Here is a 21392-nt window from a genome sequence, read left to right on the forward strand (position 1 = left end):
TCAAACTTTTCCAAATTGGACAGTTTGTACCTATCTCTAAAAATCTACAGCTGGTACCCGGGTAGGGTCGGGTAATAGGGAGGTGGGTATCCGGGTAGTACATTTGGACCTGTCCCAGCCCTAACCTCTAGGTCTACTAGTGCTGCTGTGATTGTGAACAGTAGTTACTTTAATCATCAATGTTGACAGACTAGATAGCATGAGATGTAAAATTTCAACTGAATTATTACATAAAGGGTGTGTAAATATTTAAAGTGAAGTGCAGTTTCATCTGCAATTTTGTAAACAATATTTCTACCAAAATGATTTATGGAATGTACAGAAACGGATAACTCAACAGTCTGTATTCAAATATTTCAAATTCATAAACTGAGATTGAGATTTCTATAAACAGAATAATTTTGATGAATGTTGTGTAATTCCCATGGGTATTGCAATCATCACTCATTTATTCCCTTTGTTTTATTGTGAAACCCATCTTGTTTTATGTACTCAAACATGTTTTGAAGCTGTTAAAAAAATAATTTCTTTTGTGCAAGCAAATGCCATGTAATGTATTATTGATTTTTAATCATATTACGTGCATATATAAGATAATAGTTGTGCTTACAGTGTGCAATAATTATATTATGATGTAATATTTTGCTATTGTTAACAATCTTTAGAACTTTATTTTAATCATGTCAAGTGGTGTGATCATTTTGATAATTCAATCAAGACGAGAAATAAAAAAATGTATAAATACATAATGGAAATTTGTTCTCCTTAAAGATAAAATAAAGATGAAAGTATGCATTTATCTCATCTTGTGATCTGACAAAGTTAAAATTTTCATGAGTGTCACAGCCACAAGTCAAAATATCAACTTTAGTAAACCACAATGTGAGATAAACATATTATTTGTCAAAAAAAAATTCATATTCTATTATCATTGTGATCTTCATTACCTTACTCAGAAAACCATAGTGTCAATGAGGCAGACTGACTGTAGGTGTGACAAAACATGATATTTCACCTGATTTTAATAATCTTATTTATTTCACTCAAGCGAAAGTATGTTTTCAGTATGGTCAGACTAAACAAAGTATTTCATGATTAAATACATAATACAAATATCAAAACGTGTTTCATTAAAACAAGAGTGAATTTCTGTGTGACATTGATATAAAGAGCTGTAGTACACTGTGTTATTAAATTGATGCATCTATTGTGTTTACACAGAAGTTACTGTTTGGTTTTTAGACATATCAGATGAATTGATACCTTCAAGATTGTTCTAAAGTAGCATGTAATATTTCTCTGTTTTAGAAGAATGTTGTTTTCTGAATAAGCAATATTTTGTGAGAAGGTGAATATTCATTGTTAGAAAGTAGAAATATTATTACAATATTATTGAATTATTTATTTCACACTTTGAGTCCAGAGATTCAACACAATGAATATCTACACAGTCTACAGAATCCACTCTGTTGATTTCCTTTTTTCACTGAAGAGATTTATGCTGAAACTGAAACCATCTCCGGTGATGGATGTTACAATGTGCTTCCTGTGACACATTTCACTTATTCACTCACTCGACAACATGGCTAATATTTATCAGATTCATGATGTTTGAATGTAACTGTTCTAAAAAGCACATTGCACCATTTGTTTACAAACAAGAAAATTGTTTACTCCTGGAATTTAATAAGGGTGCTTTTGACTGACAAAGACACCCGGGCCATGTTAAGTTTTGAAATGTCTGTATAACTGAAGATAAACAATCTTATATTCTGAGAAGTAAAGACATGAAAATTTTGGTTTGTTTTTCTTTGTTAAATATGAGGAATCCAGATAGCTGCATCACAGGCACTAACTAATATCTGACCATAAGATAAATCAGAAATATTTAATTGAACCAACACACAATCTATTTGACTGTTCTAGATATAAGAATTGATTTTTATTATTTGGTTTCCAGGTTGTCCAAATAAGAATAGTGATTCCTTAAATGTATTGTCAGGTTTTGGGGGGGTCGGGTAGCCTAGTGGTAAAAGCGTTCGCTTGCTCATCACACAGAAGATTCTGACCTGGGCACAATGTGTGAAGCCCATTTCTGGTGTCCCCTCCTGTGATATTACTGGAATATTCCTAAAAGCGCCATAAAACGATACTCACTTACTCAGGTTTTGGAAACAGAAAAAATAACAATGTTTGGGGATGATATGTCAGATAGTTTTTGCCCCAACGCACTTTGACATTTTATTACTGACAGAACAGACTTTGAGAACATTATGCAACAAGATGAAATTTTATTCTATTTTTGTAGGGGTGATAAGGGATAGAGGAGGTGCAAGAAGGTGACTAAGGCTGCATCAGCAATATTCCTGTATGATTAAATTCCATTTGGCAGCTATGAGCAGTAATTTGTATTCGTGAATATCCTCCACAGTTAAAATTAATTGCGGCGCCCATACTGTAGGCACGGAAAGGCCGCTGTAACTGTCGTGCCAAACAATACGTCTATTTGTCCTTTGTTATTCGCCTCGATTTGATTGGCGACATCTTCCCGGCATGCAACTTTAAAGTAACCCGCGGCTGATCGACATCAAGTTATTTGCTGCAGACGAGCACGTGGGGAACTTTCACTCGTGAAACAGATCGACATTTGAATTTTCCAAAATGAACGGATATATTGTAGCAGTTTTGGCTTCTGTGCTGTTTGGAGGTATGTAGACCGTAGCGTTCTCAACAGGTAGTTTACCTGTAGTTTGTGCAGCCTCCACACCGGGACCTTTACTTGTGGGGAACAACCCACATAGTTTAATGAAACGTGCACGCGTATGCCCGAAACAGATTCTCGTCAAATAATGTTTGAGTTTTACATTCTCGTTTCATAATTATATGGGTTACTATCCCTAACCAGGCCATGGATCGATCGGCCGACTAGAACTTGTAGCAGTCCTACCTGGTAATCTGAAGCCATGGATGACCCTGTTGGCAGGTTCATATGTCGGCTGCAGTTAGTTCGTGACAGACTGTATAACATTCATATGTGTTGCCCTAGAGGCTATATCATAACTAATTTATGAATGTTTTATAAAAAAGAACATTTTGCATTCTCTAATGTTTTCTTCCAAATATGATATTTTGTACGTGTAGTTTATAATTATCACATAAAAATCCACAGCATTCCATGACGCAAAGACTGACCGTTATGTCGTATGTTGCAAAAGTTCATAATGTGTGTCGCATTCTTGATCAGTGTGTGCAAATAACCGTGACTCCTGGAATGCAGGGTGTATAGGTCATGGGCAGGACAAGAGCCGTCGTGGATTCCGCTTTAACTTAGCGCCTAAGGCCGACCTTGAGATGAAGACGTGCTCTGAATTCACTGCATGTCTATGAAACGGGTTATAGCTAAAACGGCACCTCCAACTATATTCCAACTTAGCCTATACTCAACTTATTGTGAAAACATAACATGCTTTGCAGTAATTTACATAAATGAAATCACACCCACATCGTCTCTTACAAACACAAATAATTGTGAAATGTTAAAACAGGTTTACCTTAGAAATTAGCCCCCCTATTCCAATTTACTCGCCGACTCTAATTGGGAGGCGCAGCTAACTTATGGTGAAAACATACGCTTTGAAGTTTTAAAGGAGCACTAATCTCTGGCTGCTTTCACATTAGTGCTTCTAGACACTGGCCGTGAGTCGATTTGCTCGCCAACGCAACAGAGTGACAAGAGACTGGGCTACCGTCTGTAAAGACAACTCTTACGCATTTTTTAACACTTGTTGGTTACCCGTGATCTCGGCAAAGGGCGCATTTTGATTAATTTCTACAGCCTAAACAGACTAAAAGAGCGGCGGAAGCTCATCGGATGTCGTCATTTGGAAATACCTATGATGGTTATAGTTTATTAATAAAAAAAGTATCCCTGCAGTGAAAACATTTTCGGATTGCGTGGATAATACGGTTACTATGGTTACTACCCCCTTGTCATCCACGTTTTCTGGTTGGTCCTACACTTGTGTATTTGTCGTCATTCAAAAGATGCTCAGTTAATGGATTTATTACAGCTATTATTAGTGGCAGCACCACTCACATTACCCGATAAAGGTTCCAATTTGACATTTCTTGGGCCTGGGGTAATTATTCAATCTAAATCCAGGTTTGAAGTGAGGTGAAATGTGTGTTATGTGATATGCACGTGGCAACCCAGCAAGAGATGAACGATCAGTTGATTTACTGTTTTGTAAATTTTTTTTGTAAATCAACTGAGCCATCAAAGGATCAACACAAAATACCTTGATTGATTTATCACTGTTATCTTGCACAGTGGATATGTCAGAAAGTAAGTGTTTACATGTGTAGGTTTACTACAGCAAAGGGAATACACTTAATCATGTCGTGTTTAAAGGGTTAACCGATAATCGGTTGATTGATTGCTCATTGTTATCTAACGCAGTGGATTTTTGTAAGAACCTGGGACATTATGGAAATAGTTGTCACGTGGGCTTTCTCAGCTGACATTTGAGACTTGACACCAATGTGAAACACCTGAAACAATCTAAGTGATCAGTTGAGAAACGAACACAGGTTATAAAATCCCGAAACGATATATATATATATATATATTAAAAATTTTGATGTTACAGACACGTGACATCGAAAAGATTTCTTTATACAGCTGCAGAAGTGTGGGATATTGTTCCTTTGCGTGGATAGTCACGAATACATTCCCCGAACAAGGAAGCTACCTAAAATTATACATATTAATTTGATAGGTTGTAATTATGATATTTGCATTTTGTTTTTATTCATTTGCTGCAGCATTGAACAGATTTATTCTTGTCCCTCTACGTCTCGGTCGGGAAGTTCTTCGATGCGCGAAAGACATATTCACAAGTCTTTTCCTTTGTAAGCATGCATATATTACAGTCAATTTGTAAAATGTGATTTACTCAGGCAATTTATGAAATGTCTGAATATTTCAGTCGTTTTACAAATTGACTGAACAATATGTCCATTTATTTTAGAGAATGACTAAAAATGATTAAGACGACCAAAAGGGCATATAAAAAGCACAGTAGATTAATTATGCTAGGATTAGAAGCCAAACAATATACACATGTACTTTTAATCCTAACATTTTCAGTCACTTGGTGATGATATTAAACATAAAAAATATTGGAATTTGTTATCATAGTACTGATGGACATATTTTTCAGTCAATTTGTAAAATAACTGAATATTTAGTCGTTTAATAAATTTCCTAATTGCAATTTTGCTCATTTTGACTGTTAAAGTATAAACACTACAAAATAAGCAATGCTCAGGTGAAATATTTACTTTGTGTTGCTAGTCATAATAGTGTAAACGAAAATCGCACAATTACCAAGCAAGTGACTTATCAAAACTTCGTCACCATTACCGATGCTACCCACAAAGATACCTACATTTCCTTATTATTTCCCAAAACTATTTCATTTTGTCGATCAATGACCATCCGCCCTTATACTATCAATAAAGGTGACAAATGCGCTTACAGATGGGGGAACACAAGTCGCAAACTAGTCTAGATTTCTGGGATATCGTCCTGATACTCACAGGAAAAAATAATAACAAAGGCAACAACCAGTCCCGGGGAATTGCTTTAGATCAGATCCCCTTTAAGTACCTTAAATTTACTCAATTTAACTCGATGTCAAGCTGAAACTGTATTTAGATACATCAAATACACCAGATAACTACAAGTACTACACAATAACAAGTACTACACAATAACAAGTACTACACAAATCGCTCTTATCGTTATTTAAAATACAGTTGCCGTTTTCGCCTGACACATTGTACATAGCCGTTTTGCTGCGGTGCCGTTTTAGCCTGCATCCCCATGAAACATGGCGGACGAGGCCTTCGTTTGATTCAGCCTGACCTAGGCAATGACTGCACAAGGCCCGCCTCTACTTAACGAACAAACACGGCGGACACCTCATGTATTTACTATTGAAAAACGCTAGAGCCGGTGGTTATAATTTTTTCTTAGCATTTTCCATGAATGCCCTTGCAATGTATACGTCACGAGAATAATGTCAATTGTTACTTTTAGCGAAGGAAAACATTATTTAAGCTGTTTGGACCCGTTTTCTCCCATTGTAAAAAGGTGTGTTTAGAGGGGTTATTGAACGCCCAGTATAATATCTAGAAAAACAAACACTTTTGATCCGTAATAATGGTATTTAATTATAGGGTCTGTCATTGGTTCTGACATTTGGATTTTATTCACATGAAAAGCCATTTATTTGGCATTTGTTTTCTTATTACACAATGAAATTAATCATAAATAGATCTAATTATTTTGGAAACACATTGGATTAATTTCAGTCGTGTTTCTGGACTTTGTGTGAGCTTGTAAGAATGTTGCGTCTGCATGGGATAATAATGAAGATTATGTTCATAATTTTGAATTAATTTGGTACAGTAGCATACACATTCATGTGTATTCTATTTGATGCAATATAGCCATTGGGGAATCGTGTACAGAATAACGTAAAGATGTGTGCATGCCATTATTATTGAAAAATAGCTATGATAATAATCATCATGTTAGATGAAATATGTGTACGATGTTATCCACATATAATCTACTCGAATAAAAGAAATTAAGTTACATATTGCTCAAGTATAGGAAAAGAACACCAATACGATCATGATGGTAATACATAACATTAAAAGTGCACAGAAATGTAATACTTGAGGATGAAAGCTGGAGATACGTGTACTTTCCACTATTTATTTGTGAAGTGTTGAATTAAGGGTGATGATTATCGGGTAGCAACGGAACCTGTGTTGACTATGAGTACATGCACCATAGTTTTGGGGGCTTAAAGCCAGGATCCAAGCATACACTGACATCATTCAGCGCATGATATATACATGTAGATCTGACAAAAGTAATAAATCACATACATGTAATATGATGTCATAATTTATTCAGCCCCGCCGCCATGTAGCAGGAATATTGCTCAGTGCCCTGTTAAACAACAAACAAACAAACATTTATTCAGCCAGTGGATAAAAATGATGCATTTGAATCTGTTTGCTTCACTCTAACTCTTGATCAGTACTTCTTCCATGCCTGGTTCAACACAGAATCTTTGAATTCAGGAGAATTTGTACTGAACTTGTTGACCAATTGTACATTGTAATTAACATACTAACAAGCTCCAAAACTGATTATGTTAATTTTTGTTTTTGCTTTTATTCAGGACATCATGCTTTGCATGTGTTCAGATTGTTCAGTTTGCTGTAAAAAACTAGTTGGAATTTTCTCAGATGTCTGATTGTTGAAAACCCTTTGGATTTCGTGTAGATTGGTCAGTAGAATCATCTTAAATTACAATTATGTTAAATTTGCTAGGAAGTTATGGTTATTTGTTTATATAATGTTTATATAATGTTTATGACAATGGACAGATGGAACATTATTAAATTTTAACTGCTTTGCTCTTTACCAAATATGTCTTTGATAAACTACAGCCCTTGAAAGTCCCTTCACACATATATTCCTCTGGTTTTCTTATCAAAATCAGCGGCCACTTTCAGCACAAACTGTTTGGGTGTCTGGATCTCAAACAAGGCAATGATATCTAGTAGAATTTCATGGCATAGTGATTTTCCATATCAACAAGAAAACCTGCCTATGGTGTAATTTATAACAGTTTTCTACAACCTCACGTGGAAGTGTCTCCAGTTAATTAATTGCCATACCATGACGACGGTTAAATTTTTATTTTTGTCATCCCGTGAAAAAGAGAATACACGTGGATGTGTATGCCACTGTACCAAATTAATTAACATATTCCTTTAGTTATTATGCCATTCAGATCCGACATTTTTACAAGAACACGCTTAGTAAAAAAACACGATATTGTAATTAATCAATTATTTCTCCAAAATTATTACACAATGAAATAAATCATTGTGTAATAAGAAAACAAATAAATCGCTTTTCATGTGAATAAAATCAGAACCAATGACAGACCCTATAATTAAATACCATTATTACGGATCAAAAGTGTTTGTTTTTCTAGTTATTATACTGGGCGTTCAATAACCCCTCTAAACACACCTTTTTACAATGGGAGAAAACGGGTCCAAACAGCTTAAATAATGATTTCCTTCACTTAAAGTAACAATGGACGTTATTCCCGTGACGTATACATTGCAAGAGCATTCATGAAAATGCTAAGAAAAATTATAACCACCCGTTCTAGCGTTTTTCTATAGTTTTTCTACATGTCGTGTCCGCCATGTTTGTTCGTCAAGTGGAGGCGGCCATTGTGCAGTCATTGTCTGGGTCAGTGAAGCGCCAGCGCAGCATACCCAGGGTACCAGGTTTCTCAGATCAAAGGTGACGGGACGATGGCAGCATCCATCTTGTAACGATTTGCACTGAGTCGACCTGGAGTTTCAGCACACACACAATTCACGATGTGATGTAAATACGAAATTAATTAGATTCTAGGCTTAGGTAGTTATAACTGGTTTGATTTAAGCCGTTCCTCACACTCCGTCTCTGCTACCTCGAATAGATGGTTATATTCATTATGTAAGAGCTGATGAAACTCGTTGGAGCTGAACGCTCGCATACGAAAGAATGGATTTCCTTCCGCGTAAATGTTTTTTTGTTTGTTTAACGCCACATTCAGCAATATTCCAGCTATATGACAGCGGTCTGTAAATAATCGGGACTGGACCAGACAAAGCAGTGATTGACATCATGAGCATCGATCCTCACAATCGGGCTCTATGACATGCAGATTTTATGGAAACTACGCACACGCACTAACGAAAGTACTTCGCATACAAAGAGGTTTTTTCCTCACTTTTTTCTATATATACTGAACAACAAATTCCTGTGACATTGAATAAGATTTAATGCAAAGTTAGGTTTTTAACAAAATTTGAAACAATTTCAGTTTGCAACAGATAAAAGACTCCTGTAAGTGTTCAAATGGTTTCATTTGCCACATTGACTTCAGAAAATGTGTGATTTCATTAAAAAACCAACCATGAACATGCCAAAATGTCAATTTACAAGTCAATAGCGTGTGTGTCCACCTCTGGTTGCGATACATGCAACACGTCTTCGTCTCATGGAATGGACCAGGCATCGCACAAGGTCCTGTGGGATATCTGTCCATATCTGCTGGAGCATGTTTCGAAGTTCCTGGAGTGTCTGTGGAACAAGTGGTTGACGCTGAAGGCGCCGATCCATCTCATCCCACATGTGCTCGATTGGTGAGAGATCAGGGGACCGAGCCGGCCAGGGAATGACATTCACGTTGTTTTGTTGAAGAGAATCCTGAACATGTCGAGCAATATAAGGCCGGTCGTTGCCATGTTGAAAGGTAATGCCCGGGCCATGACGACGCAAAAAAGGTAGAATAATAGGGCCGATGATCTCGTCGCAGTAGCGCTGTCCATTGAGATTTCCCTCTACCACTATCAAACCACAATCTTCTTCCATGATACAATGATTGACGTAACGTTCGCCTCGACGTCGGTACACTCGAATCCGTCCATAGCTGTGGCTAAAGTGAAAACGAGACTTGTCAGGGAATAGAACTTGTCTGCACCACTGTAGACGTGCTCGACGGTGGTTTCCTGTCAAGATGGGACGTCTGGCGACAATCCCTGCACATCTGAGGCGACGACGTACGGTTTGTGGAGATATTCGTCGAAGGCCAGGGATGCTTCTTGCAGTCACTGTCGATTTCGTAGGTGTTGTTCGAATCCAGTTGTCTTGTCGATTATTGGTTACGCGTGGCCTGCCACTCCGAGGATGGTCTGCATTCGTCTGTTGCCAACGTTGCCATAAACACCAAATGGTGTTTCTGTGGACGTTAAATTGTCTTGCAACATCACGTTGACTCAATCCTGCTTCAAACATACCAATGGCTCACAGACGCTTATTTTCGGACAGCCATGGCATTTCGTAATGTTGAATAATTGCGTAATTTTGTTGTTTTTCTGTGTGGTTGTCAGCACGATGCTAAACAATGCACATGGAATCCCGTTAACGCACATGTTTTATACCATTCCTGGGTAGTGAAATGCATGGGGCTTGCATAAAAGTCAACTTTTGCATGGAATGCTTGCTTTTCTGTAGCAGTTGCGGTTTTGTGACTTGATTCCATACATGTACTACACTAATGAAATCCAAACTTTACTTGTTTGAAAAATAAACTAAAACATTGGAGTCACAGACAGCCAGGCTCGCTGACTTTGTTGATACATCGTATCCCAATACCGTAGGTCGATGCTCATGATATCAGTCACTAGATTATCTGGTGCAGATGGGATTTTTTACAGACCACCTTCACGATAGCTGGAAGATTGCTGAGTGCGGCGTTAAACGACAAATAAATAGACAAACAAAGCTGTGTAAGTGCAATATTCTTCAACGCGACGTTTCAACTCGCCTACTTTATTTTTGAAAGGATGGAGGTGTCGAAACGAATATCCGAACAAACATACCTTCTCACTTTATCCATGTTCAATAGCAACAGAAGAAATTGTAAACTGGGGTTTATATTTCCACATTTATTGGCCGTCAGAGCGTGATGTGTTCCGCGCTTACAACAACGGCATCACTGTCCAAAGCCCTCTGTAAACAAACCGGTGCAAGTCTTCCGGGTCAGGGACGCCTTGTGGGTTGTATACTGTAGTAACTGTGTTTAGTGCAGGGACGCCTTGTGGGTTGTATGCTGTAGCGTGGGAACTGTTTTTAGTGAAGGGACGCCTTGTAGGTTTATTCAGTAACTGTGTTTAGTGCAGGGGCGCCTTGTGGGTTGTATACTGTAGTAACTGTGTTTAGTGCAGGGACGCTTTGTGGGTTGTATACTGTAGTAACTGTGTTTAGTGCAGGGACGCCTTGTTGGTTAATGCAGTAACTGTGTTTAGTGCAGGGACGCTTTGTGGGTTGTATACTGTAGTAACTGTGTTTAGTGCAGGGACGCCTTGTGGGTTGTATACTGTAGTAACTGTGTTTAGTGCAGGGACGCTTTGTGGGTTGTGTATTTTTCCGCGAGAGCTGTATGAAATACTGATGTCTAGACAATGTGGAACCTGTTGGGCGTAGATCCACAAGCGAGGCATTATTGCGTTAGTATGTACGACTCCTAAATAAGCTGAGTGAACCTGTACAGAAGGCCTTACGTAGTCGGCGTTACACAGTGTGTTGTGTTACACCGACCTCATTCGATACCATGTTGTCCCGCCACATCACTGGGTGTCCGGCTGTGTATATGCGAGGGCATCCTCCGTCACAGAGGGAAGCATGTACCAACACGTGAGTGAGAGAAACAAACACGAGAGTGGGGAACACAAACACTTGTAGACGCTTGTCTTTTCCCACAACTGTCAGATCCGTCCCCGTCTCAGACTGAAATACATCTCGACCTGAGAATGGATTTGTATGCGGCCGCTGTCGATACCCGTGTCCCTTACGATGGCCATAACATCTACACTGTGACGTTGATTTACTATAGTGGTAGCCCTTAGGGGAGTTCATCTCACAACTCTATACTTTATAGATTCCACCTGAAATAATGAGGCCATGAAATCAGATCACATGGCGAACTGCCCGTTTCTGCTTCGACTCCTTTCTATAACGCAGACTTGAGAAAGAGCAAAAGGAATTACGGCTCACGTCCAATAAACCTACCAAACCACAGTCCAGTTTATGCCAAATATATGTTTATATTTAGAGCCCTCATGCATTGCAGTCTGATTGTCTAAGTTTCACTTACTCGTGTAGGCGTCCGTGACTGCCACGACAACCGCAGCTATGTTCATTCTCGTGGCTTCAAGTCGGGGGCTCTCTTTGCAGAGTCCATACTTGTAGGGGTCATTTAACACTTCATCGCTATATGGTTGTTCGTTTCGTGTCTAACACCGTGATCACACAATTTCAACTATATGACGGATAGTTATGAATAATAGTCTAGACAAACCAGTGATTGATATTGTGAGCAACGTCTCACGCCATTTGGGTACTATGACGCGCAATCAACCAAGTCACCGAGCCTGACAAACCGATCTATTTATATAGTCACCTCTTCGAATTCGATACCCGTGCTCGTGGGTTTCACCGAAGTGGTAAACGTCTTAGACCTGCATCACTTCGGGCTTTCCTCCCACATTAAGCTGACACGCCGTGATATAACTGGAATAATGTTAAAAGCGGCGTTAAACCCAAATCATTCACTCACTCTCTCGAATTCGAACCTCAAGCAGTGGGATGTTTGTGAAAAGGTAGTGATTTAGCGTTACCAGGTTTACCTCTTTGATATTGAATACAATTTTTCAAATATTCGTTACTTTGGCATTGTTTAGAATCTGAGAGTTGGAATACCCAGGTCGTGTACGCTGTTATGTTTTTGTTTCCTTGTTTAACGCCGCCCTCAGCAATATTCTAGCTACATGACGGCGAGTCTGGACCAGACAATCCGATGAATGACATCATGCACATCGATCTACGCAATTGGGATACGATGGAATGCATCAACCAATCAGCGAGCCTGACCAACCGTTAGTCGTACGTTGTAATGAGTGAGTGAGTTGGGTTTAACGCCGCTTTTAACATTCCGTGTCAGCTTAATGTGGGAGGAAAGCCCGAACTGATGCAGGTCTCAGACGTTTACCACTTCGGTGAAACCCACGAGCACGGGTATAGTGCTGCCAAACCTTGAAACATAATTGGGGCGGACCGGGATTCGAACCCAAGGGACGCAACTCTGCTAATCGCGGCGCCTTAGACGACTGGGCCACCCGTCCCCCCTACGTTGTAATGAATATTTCATGTGTAGTTAAGGAGTAGCGAGTGATGGAATCTTCAAATAGCTGCTCCATTGCAGAGTAATGACGTAAAACAACCATCATGCGGAATTGATATTTTCCTGACGTATTTAATGTTTACCATATGGTATTGGACGTGTAGTCTCGGGATTGTGGTGAAGGGTCCGTTTGCTTGCAGATCAATATATTTTTACTGATGTTACTATGTTGTTCATTGTCTCTCGCAGAAACCTTGTCCAGAGTTGCTGTACGACCGCCTAATCCATATAGTCGACAAACATAGGTTGCTTGGGCATTGTGACCCAGAAACTCTTCTGGGGCTGAAGCAATGATGTTTTTATGGACAGTATTTACAAAGCAAGCTATCAAACACTGTTCGTGTTTGACTAACCGTTATGGTGTCTTCAGTTTGCTTCTCTGTTGTGTAGTGAAGTCAGATATTCCCATGACACATCTACACAATGGGATTGATTTCTTCTGACGTATTTAATGATTACTATAAAACATTAGCCCACGTTGTATTCTCCTGATTGTCGTGAATGATCCATTTTCCCTACAGGTCAACGATTTTTTTTTCTAATTTGCCTACGTTCATCGTCATGTCTCCCGCTTAAATCTTGTCCAGACTCTTGCCCACCTTAATCCCCATTTAGTGGAATAACATTGCATTGACAATCTTTTTGACCTTCTGCTTTCACGATGGTTCCAATTTTACCACGACACCGACGAATGCATAGGGCCAAATAGGGTTAAAAACACCTTACTCCATTCGATACCTGAAAATTAACATGCCTTTTCACGCAAAAAACTTGCGTATGAAAACATCAATTTATCGACAGGCTACGCATCGATGCATATAACAATGGCTGCCGATAACCCAGAAGAATTGTGTTCGATATGAGAAAAAGCGCTTATCAAACATGATGAAATCTATTTCAGAACACACAATGAAGTAAAACATACTAACCATTGTGCCAGGGCCACACAATGTATCTATCTGCAGCTAAAAACGGCGGTATTCAGCGGGATACTTCATGGTGGTTCCGTTGGCAATGAGGTGGTGCAAACAGGCTCATTTCCGCCAGTAAATCATCACGTTTGTGGTGAACATTATAACAGGTCGGGGTGTGCCCACACAGATATCACTTCCACTACGATGTTTGGTTTATCACCAGAAAACCCATGGGAGTGAGTTAACCGAACTGAAAGTTGTGTACAACCTATACCTCTCAAGACTGCCATCTCACCTAAAAGTACACACGTCATGCCGTGACATGGGAAATACTGCTCAAAGCGGGGTTACTCGTAAATCACACAAAACCATCGCTGGTCATCATGTGGTCGACCTGTGAAGATCAAGGTTAGAATAGGTATTCAGTCAAAAAAACAATGCTTGCCATAACAGGTGACCATGCTTGTCGTAAGAGGCGACAAACGGGATAGGGTGGTCTCGGTCTCTCTCGGTCTCTCTCTCTCGGTCTCTCTCTCGGTCTCTCTCTCTCTCTCTCTCTCTCTCTGTGTAACCTACAAGAAGACTCGTGCCCCTATCGATGAATGTTATGTGCGAAAATACGACAAACCAATCAAAATGCGCATATAACTTTAAGGGTACGGTCAAAAGAATCCCTCGGGAATAACTTTTGATTTTGCATCTGTCTTGCATTTAAAAATATACCCAAGATAGAGTAAAGTGTCTTCAATCACACTGTATAATACTGTAAGTCCCGATTTGTTTTCAATAGCATCTGGAATATATATGATATATGGGTGAAATAATCGTGAATCATTACACAACAAGTTGACAATTCTTTTATCTATGCCCGTTTGCGCTTAGATGGAACCCAGTCGCAAAAATGGCCACGAGAGGGTCACGAGTCGCTATTCGGCTTGTCCCGGAATAACACGAGTTGGTCACGGATGGCTCGCTGACTTGGTTGATGTTTGTCATCGTATCCCAATTGGGTAGATCGATGCTTATTATGTAAATCACTGGAGTGTCTGGTCGAGACCCGATTATTTACAAACCGTCGTCATATAGCTGGAATATTGCTGAGAGCGGCGTTAAACAAGAAACAAACAAACATCATGTGGTCATAATCTTGAATGTCCCTTTAACACTTGTTGGGGTTTTGTTTATAGGATCTTCTGTCTCCGCCATCTGTGATTCCACTTCCAGCGGTAAGATTCAGCAGTGCCTCTTCAAGTCCGAGCTCTTCAACCCAAGTTTAACCCCTAAGGATGAGGCCTCCATCCAAACGTTCTGCAAGTAGGTCGGTTTACCCTGTTCCCCACACGACCTCTCGTAGATTCCTGTCTTCTGAAGTAAAACGTAAAACATGTATGGACTTCAATATCTTGCATAACTATAAGCATACCTTCTTTCAGAGACAACATGAACAACATCACGGACTGCATGGAAGGCCACATGCAGGACTGTGTCGACAATCAGAAAGAGATGAAGCTGATGAATCTGTTGGTCAGTATCCCCGACACCAGGGCAGGCCTATTGTACATGTGCAATAACATCTCTGGTGAGTTACCTCCCCTACATGTGCAATAACATCTCTGAGTTACCTCCTCTACATGCACAATAGCAACTCTGGCGAGTTACCTCCCCTACATGTGCAATAACATCTCTTGTGAATTACCCCCTTACATGTACAATAACATCTCTGATGAGTTACCTCCCCTACGGGTGCAATAACATCTCTGGTGAATTACCTCCCTGGCCTGTGCAATAATATCTGTCATTAACCTAAGGTATATGGTATATTAAGCCTTGGCTACCCGTGAAGACCAGTGTTAATCTTGGTCTACACCAACCCATGTTTGTAGCAGGCGATATACGGGATCGGATGGTCAGGCTCGCTGACTTGGTTGATACATGTCATCGTATTGCGTAGATGGATGCTCATGATGTCCATCACTGGATTGTCTGGTCCAGACTCGATTATGTACAGACCGCCGCCACATAGCTGGGATATTGCTGAGTGCGGCGTTCAACAAACAAAGAAACAAAAAAACATTGGCCTTAGATAGTGTGATAGTGAAGCAGAACTAAATGATCAGTATGCCCTTTGTGTGGGGTATATAGCATTTAAAAACGTCCACTTTTTGCATTGGGTAGATTCTGAAGGTTGCAATATGTAGGTGAGGTATAACATCGTATCCGTTGCTTTATATCAGAGCCTCATTTTCACCATTTTTGATCTAGTTCTGGTGGAGAAGGCAGCATGTTTCTCTGCCTTTGGGGAGTCGAGTTTCTTTGATTGCCTACAGAACGCTGTCGCTGCCATCACCAACGCTGGAGAACCAACTGACATCAAGTCTGGACTGGACATGGTCTGCAAGTAAGTCTAGCTGCACTCTGGTTTTATTTGCATATGTTGTCCTATTGCGTAGCGCACTACAGAGTAAGGATAAGATATATGGATGAACTTCTTTTTTACAATTAGGAGCCACATTTCAGTGTTAGTTCTAACACCGTTATCAAACAAGTGAAGTACAACGTATGGTTGACAAGTAAATAATATGTAGGGGTCAGTGTTTATACAGTAGAGTAGATATCAGATAAAGAAGTTGTTCATCAATATATCTTATCCTTACTTAGTACTCTAAGTTCTAAATGCCTCTCAAAAAGGACTCCGGAGCTCTGATATATACAGTTATGAATATAGTACTGCTACTTCTACTGCTATGATTTGTTTGTTTCTTGTTTAACGCTGCACTTAGCAATATTTCAGTATTTGACGGCAGCCTGTAAATAATCTAGTCTGGACCAGACAATTTAGTGATTGATATTGTGAGCATCGGTCCAAGCGATCGGGTACGATGGCAGGCAATGAAGCAAGTGACAGGGCCTGACTACCCGATCCATTTGATCGCCGCTTACGACCAGCTCGGGGTCCTATTCTAACACAGAATCTCGACGGGGCACTACCACAATGAGATCCTTACAACCATGTTGTAACCAGTGGTTTATTGTGTGCCTGAACCGGCAGTTATATGGGGCATTGTTCCATGGTATCCCTGGGATAGGTTGGCGAATGTGGGTCACCATTCAACAGCAGTACCTACTCCTATTTAAGTGTCCTTAGTTTCGATACTGACAAAATGATATTCTGAATGAAGTTATGTACACGTTATGCTTTGCAATTAGGCTTTAAAAGTATTAGAATTGGTTCTCGGGCAATGACGTTTGAAAATATAGTGCGGGCGGTTTTTCGTTTTGTTTTCATGCTTGTTCAAACTAGTATGTAACAAATAAATATTTGTGTGCCATCAAGATTGTAAAGGGAAGTAACTGTGTGATATATTGGATCGCATTGTTTTTAAGTATAAGGGATTTTTGTTTTTTTTTAAATGGAAATAAAAACGAATCATGCGGCGGACTTTAGGATGATGCGGGCGGTGGCCGAGAACCAAGACTATTATTCTTTTAGCCTCACGTAACAGCAACAGTGTGAGGGTTTTAACTACTTGGTAGCTTGGTATGCCGCGAACACGGGCTCCGTGGTCTTGTGGTAGAGCGTCCGCCCGGAGAGCGGAAGGTCCGGGGTTCGATGCCCGGCCGCGTCACAGCAAAAGACGTTAAAAGATGGCAGTTGTTGTTACCCTGTCTGGCGCTCGGCATTAAGGGGCTAAAACAAGGACTGGTCGGCACGGAGTCAGTATACTGTGTCTGAGTGGGGTATTCATGTTAAACTGCGGCATGGTATCTCAGTGAGCTAGCACTATAAATAGGCATCAGTCCGGACTAGTACAAGCAGCCACACACACACACACACACACACACACGTGCATGTACGTCGCTATATAAGTGCAAAAATCTTGGACGCGACGTTAAACCCAATTTCACCTTCACCTCACCTTGAACACGGTTCGATTCTCTCCAAGGATACAATGTGCCAAGCCCACTCTTGATGTCAGTGCCCATTGTATTGGTTTTTAGCAGGACAAAACCAGATTCACCGACTCAACCATACATCCCAGATGTGGCTTTGGTCACATGCACTGTCGTATTTCATTAGGTTTAACACTGCTGCTTGTGATAGTCAACGCCTCTGGTAAAACGTACGTGATCTGACACGAATATAGCGACACGGGATCAACAAGATTGTTTCTTGTTTAACGCCGCACGCAGCGGTATTCCAGCTATATGATGGCGGTCTGGAATCCAGTGATTGACATGAGCATCGATCCAAGCAATTGAGATACGATGACATGCATCAATCAAGTCAGGAGCCTGACCACCCGATCCCGTTAGTCGCCTCTTACGACAAACATAGACGCCTTTTAGGGCCTATTCTACCCGGATCTTCACGGGTCGAGATTAACAAGTAAACAAATATCGTTTGTTGTCCCTTCAGGTTCTTCGACTCCTTCACCGGCTGCTTCACCGACCCCTTCCAGGACGACTGTAGCCCCGTGGGTGTCATCTACGGCCGTGTGTTTGAAGGGGTCAAGTATCCCTACTGTAAGCTGGACGCGGTGAGGAGACAGGCTGCCATCACCGAGTATGAGACCAGCGTTATTGGCGGCACCTCCATCGTCCGTTACAGCATCGTCTCCATCATCGCTGTCATTTCCGCAGCCAAGTTGCTTTAGATCGATTAGACATCTACAGTTTGCGCCCTCATGTTAACCATACCATTCAACATTTGCTAAAGACACCTTTTGTTTTGTTTATTTGCTTGTTTAACGCCGCTCTCAGCAATATTTCAGCTATATGACGGCAGTCTGTAAATAATCGAGTCTGGACCAGACAATCCAGTAATTAACATCATGAACATCGATCCACGCAATTGGGATCAATGACAGGCATCAACGAAGTCAGTGAGCCTGACCACCCGACCCCGTTAGTTGCCTATTAGGACAAGCATAGTCGCCTTTTATAGCGAACATGGGTTGCTGAAGACCATGGATCTTCACGGGTCAAAGACACCTTTTACTAAAGGTCATTGTCTGTCCTTAGCAAATGTTGAGTAGTATAAATTCAGTGGTAGTTTCGATATAGACTATTGTTCACATTGTTTTGCAGATATTTCATTGAGGGTTTTTATTCTAGGTTAGCAACAACAATTTGGGCCCCCTAAATCAACCGGATGCCAAGCAAAGAATACTAAATTTATTCAAAGGGAATTAGGATTTTCATTTAGGTAATGGTCACAATGCTAACGTTTGCGTCACAAGCTGAATGATATTGATATCATGTTTATTATTGTTTATTATTGTGTATTTGGATGTTTATTGTTATGGATAAGTGGTACATGTTGGATGCGTGAACTGGGTATAACTTGGATATCTTGTGAACTAGACTTATTTTCAACTGTTCGCGTTTCACACAACAAACATTTTACAGAGGTTTAGGTCCGCGCCAATGAACCCCATAATCTGTGTTATACTTGTATGAGCGATTCGCTGTGCAGAGTTGCGTCCCTTGGGCACGCCAGAAACCTATGATTGGGGGTTCGAATCCCGGTTCGCCCCGATTATGTTTCTAGGTTTGTCAGCACCTTACCCGTGCTCGTGGGTTTCACCGAAGTGATAAACGACCTGCATTGGTTCGGGCTTTCCTCCCACATTAAGCTGACACGCCGCGATATAACTGGAATACTGTTAAAAGCGGCGTTAAACCCAACTCACTCACTCAATTATACTTGTATGTCTTATACTTATACAATGTCTTATACTTAAGTCGTGACAAGAGCTCACCGCATACGCCGGTTTTGTGAAACCTCACTTCGCAATACCCTGACTTTATTGCCTGGCACTCGCGGACCACATGTCGACTTTTTTGCATGGCGCTCGCCGACCATATGTCGACTTTATTTCAATGCGCTCCATATTAAATTAACTGCATGGCGCTCTACTTGTGCAAACATACATTGCTACCTATACTTGTTTGATTTGCGCTACGTACGTAGGTGTTGAACGTATCAATACATGTGATGCGTGCTCTGTTCTTAAGTGCCTTTGACCCAAGTGAGTTTCGTTGTGAATGTCAACTGTAGTGCTTTCTTTATGAGCCTTTTCTTGCCGTCACACGTATTACTTTCATGTTTTTGTTTTACATCTCATTCACAGTATTCATGTAGATACAATTTGGTTTAGTTTCATCTTCAACTTCAAAATGAGTCATTTTGCTGCACCGCCCGTTATGGGATATACGGCAGTGTGTCCCAATAACCTTCATTAACAACGCTTCGTTTTGTAATAAATTTGTATCTTAAATTCCTTTGCGTTTTGTGTATGTCAGCGACTTTGAAATTCCTTCTGCGCGAAGTGGAAGGTTGCCTACACAGAACGTGGTGTAACCCTTAACCACACAGTTTGATCAGTCATTGCGATACGGGTGAAAAGCCCGGTTAGAATAGGTCTTCAGCAACCCAGCAACCCAGGCGACTAACGGGATCGGGTGGTCTGGCACGCTGTGTTCGTTGTTGCATATCATCGTATCCCATTTTGCGTGGATCGATTTTCATTTTATCAACCACTGGATTTGCTGGTCCAGGCTCGATAAGTGAATATATTGCTGAGTGCGGCGTTCAACAACAAACAGTCATTGACCCCGGACACGTATGTGTCAAGGACGTACGGTGGCCCAGTGGCCTGTCGCCGCAGCAGTTTCCTGTTATACAAAGTCTCACAATATGGTCGCATATAAGCTTCTCGTATTAAAGCAAACACATTGGTTACAGTTAAGACCTGTTTGACTCTATACGCTCAACATAGTCTCTATTACATGTGTTTGGTCTGGTCCGACGGCCAGGGCTGCTCAAATTTAACTTAAACATCACGGGTATATCTTTAACGACCTCGGTTGTTTAAGTGAAGCCATTTCCTCTAACTCTCGACATAATCTCTGTCACGTGTCGGTTCCGCCTTGGCCAAAATGTCTATATCCTCTTAGACTTAAATATAATTGAACATTTAATTCAACATTTTAACTTTTAAAAGGAAATCCTAATTACACAATTAGCAATTCCCCAATTTGAAATCCGTGGTAAAAAAACCGAATGTTCTGATACAGAAATGTTACAACCGTTAAATGGATAGACATCACCCATTGTTTAGTTAACAAGTCACTGTACTGATCAGGTTACTGTCCAGAGTGCTGCTGTACAATTTCGATCTGTAATTGATGCTGATCATTTGAATATTGACTAATATTTAATTATTTACTAATAATTATGAAACTGAACGCTGAAACATTGACTCTATAGTAGCTGACAAATTTATGATTAAACTAAACATTGACCAGACATTGAAGCACATGAAACTGATGTGACGTCTCCTCAGGCAAGTGACTTTGTTCGAAATGTGCCTCTGTTTACCCAGCAGTGAATGGGTACCCGGTAGGATGAGATGTTAACCTCCCAGCGCATAACAGGCAGCTTGCGTCGTATACTCCCCAGGGAGATGAGAATGATTCTTGAGTGCACACTAATTCAGTGGCCGGGGTAATAATAGCGTTTGGAGCATATCCGAGTGGTGTGGAAATATGCGCAATATAAATTACCTATTGTTATTAT

At 40.4% G+C, this 21392-nt stretch overlaps 1 protein-coding gene across 1 annotated transcript; it reads left to right on the forward strand.

The window, feature by feature from the left end:
- Positions 1–2539: 2539 nt before the first annotated feature.
- On the forward strand, positions 2540–20091 carry LOC139469845 (uncharacterized). The gene is made up of 5 exons (XM_071252157.1): positions 2540–2707; positions 14998–15124; positions 15244–15389; positions 16073–16208; positions 18228–20091. The coding sequence occupies exons 1-5, from the start codon at positions 2662–2664 to the stop codon at positions 18463–18465; spliced, it is 693 nt and encodes a 230-aa protein (XP_071108258.1). The 5' UTR covers positions 2540–2661; the 3' UTR covers positions 18466–20091.
- Positions 20092–21392: the final 1301 nt, after the last annotated feature.

The sequence above is a fragment of the Haliotis cracherodii genome, unplaced genomic scaffold (genome assembly GCF_022045235.1).
Source record: "Haliotis cracherodii isolate W230 unplaced genomic scaffold, xgHalCrac1.p SCAF_1, whole genome shotgun sequence".
Classification (NCBI taxonomy): domain Eukaryota; kingdom Metazoa; phylum Mollusca; class Gastropoda; order Lepetellida; family Haliotidae; genus Haliotis; species Haliotis cracherodii.

Bases quoted from the DNA above. Each gene is read 5' to 3' on its own strand.
- LOC139469845 (XM_071252157.1), top strand. From the start codon at position 2,662: ATGAACGGATATATTGTAGCAGTTTTGGCTTCTGTGCTGTTTGGAG. The intron at 2,708-14,997 runs GTATGTAGACCG...TTTTGTTTATAG, and splicing joins GGCTTCTGTGCTGTTTGGAG to GATCTTCTGTCTCCGCCATC. The intron at 15,390-16,072 runs GTGAGTTACCTC...TTTTTGATCTAG, and splicing joins CATGTGCAATAACATCTCTG to TTCTGGTGGAGAAGGCAGCA.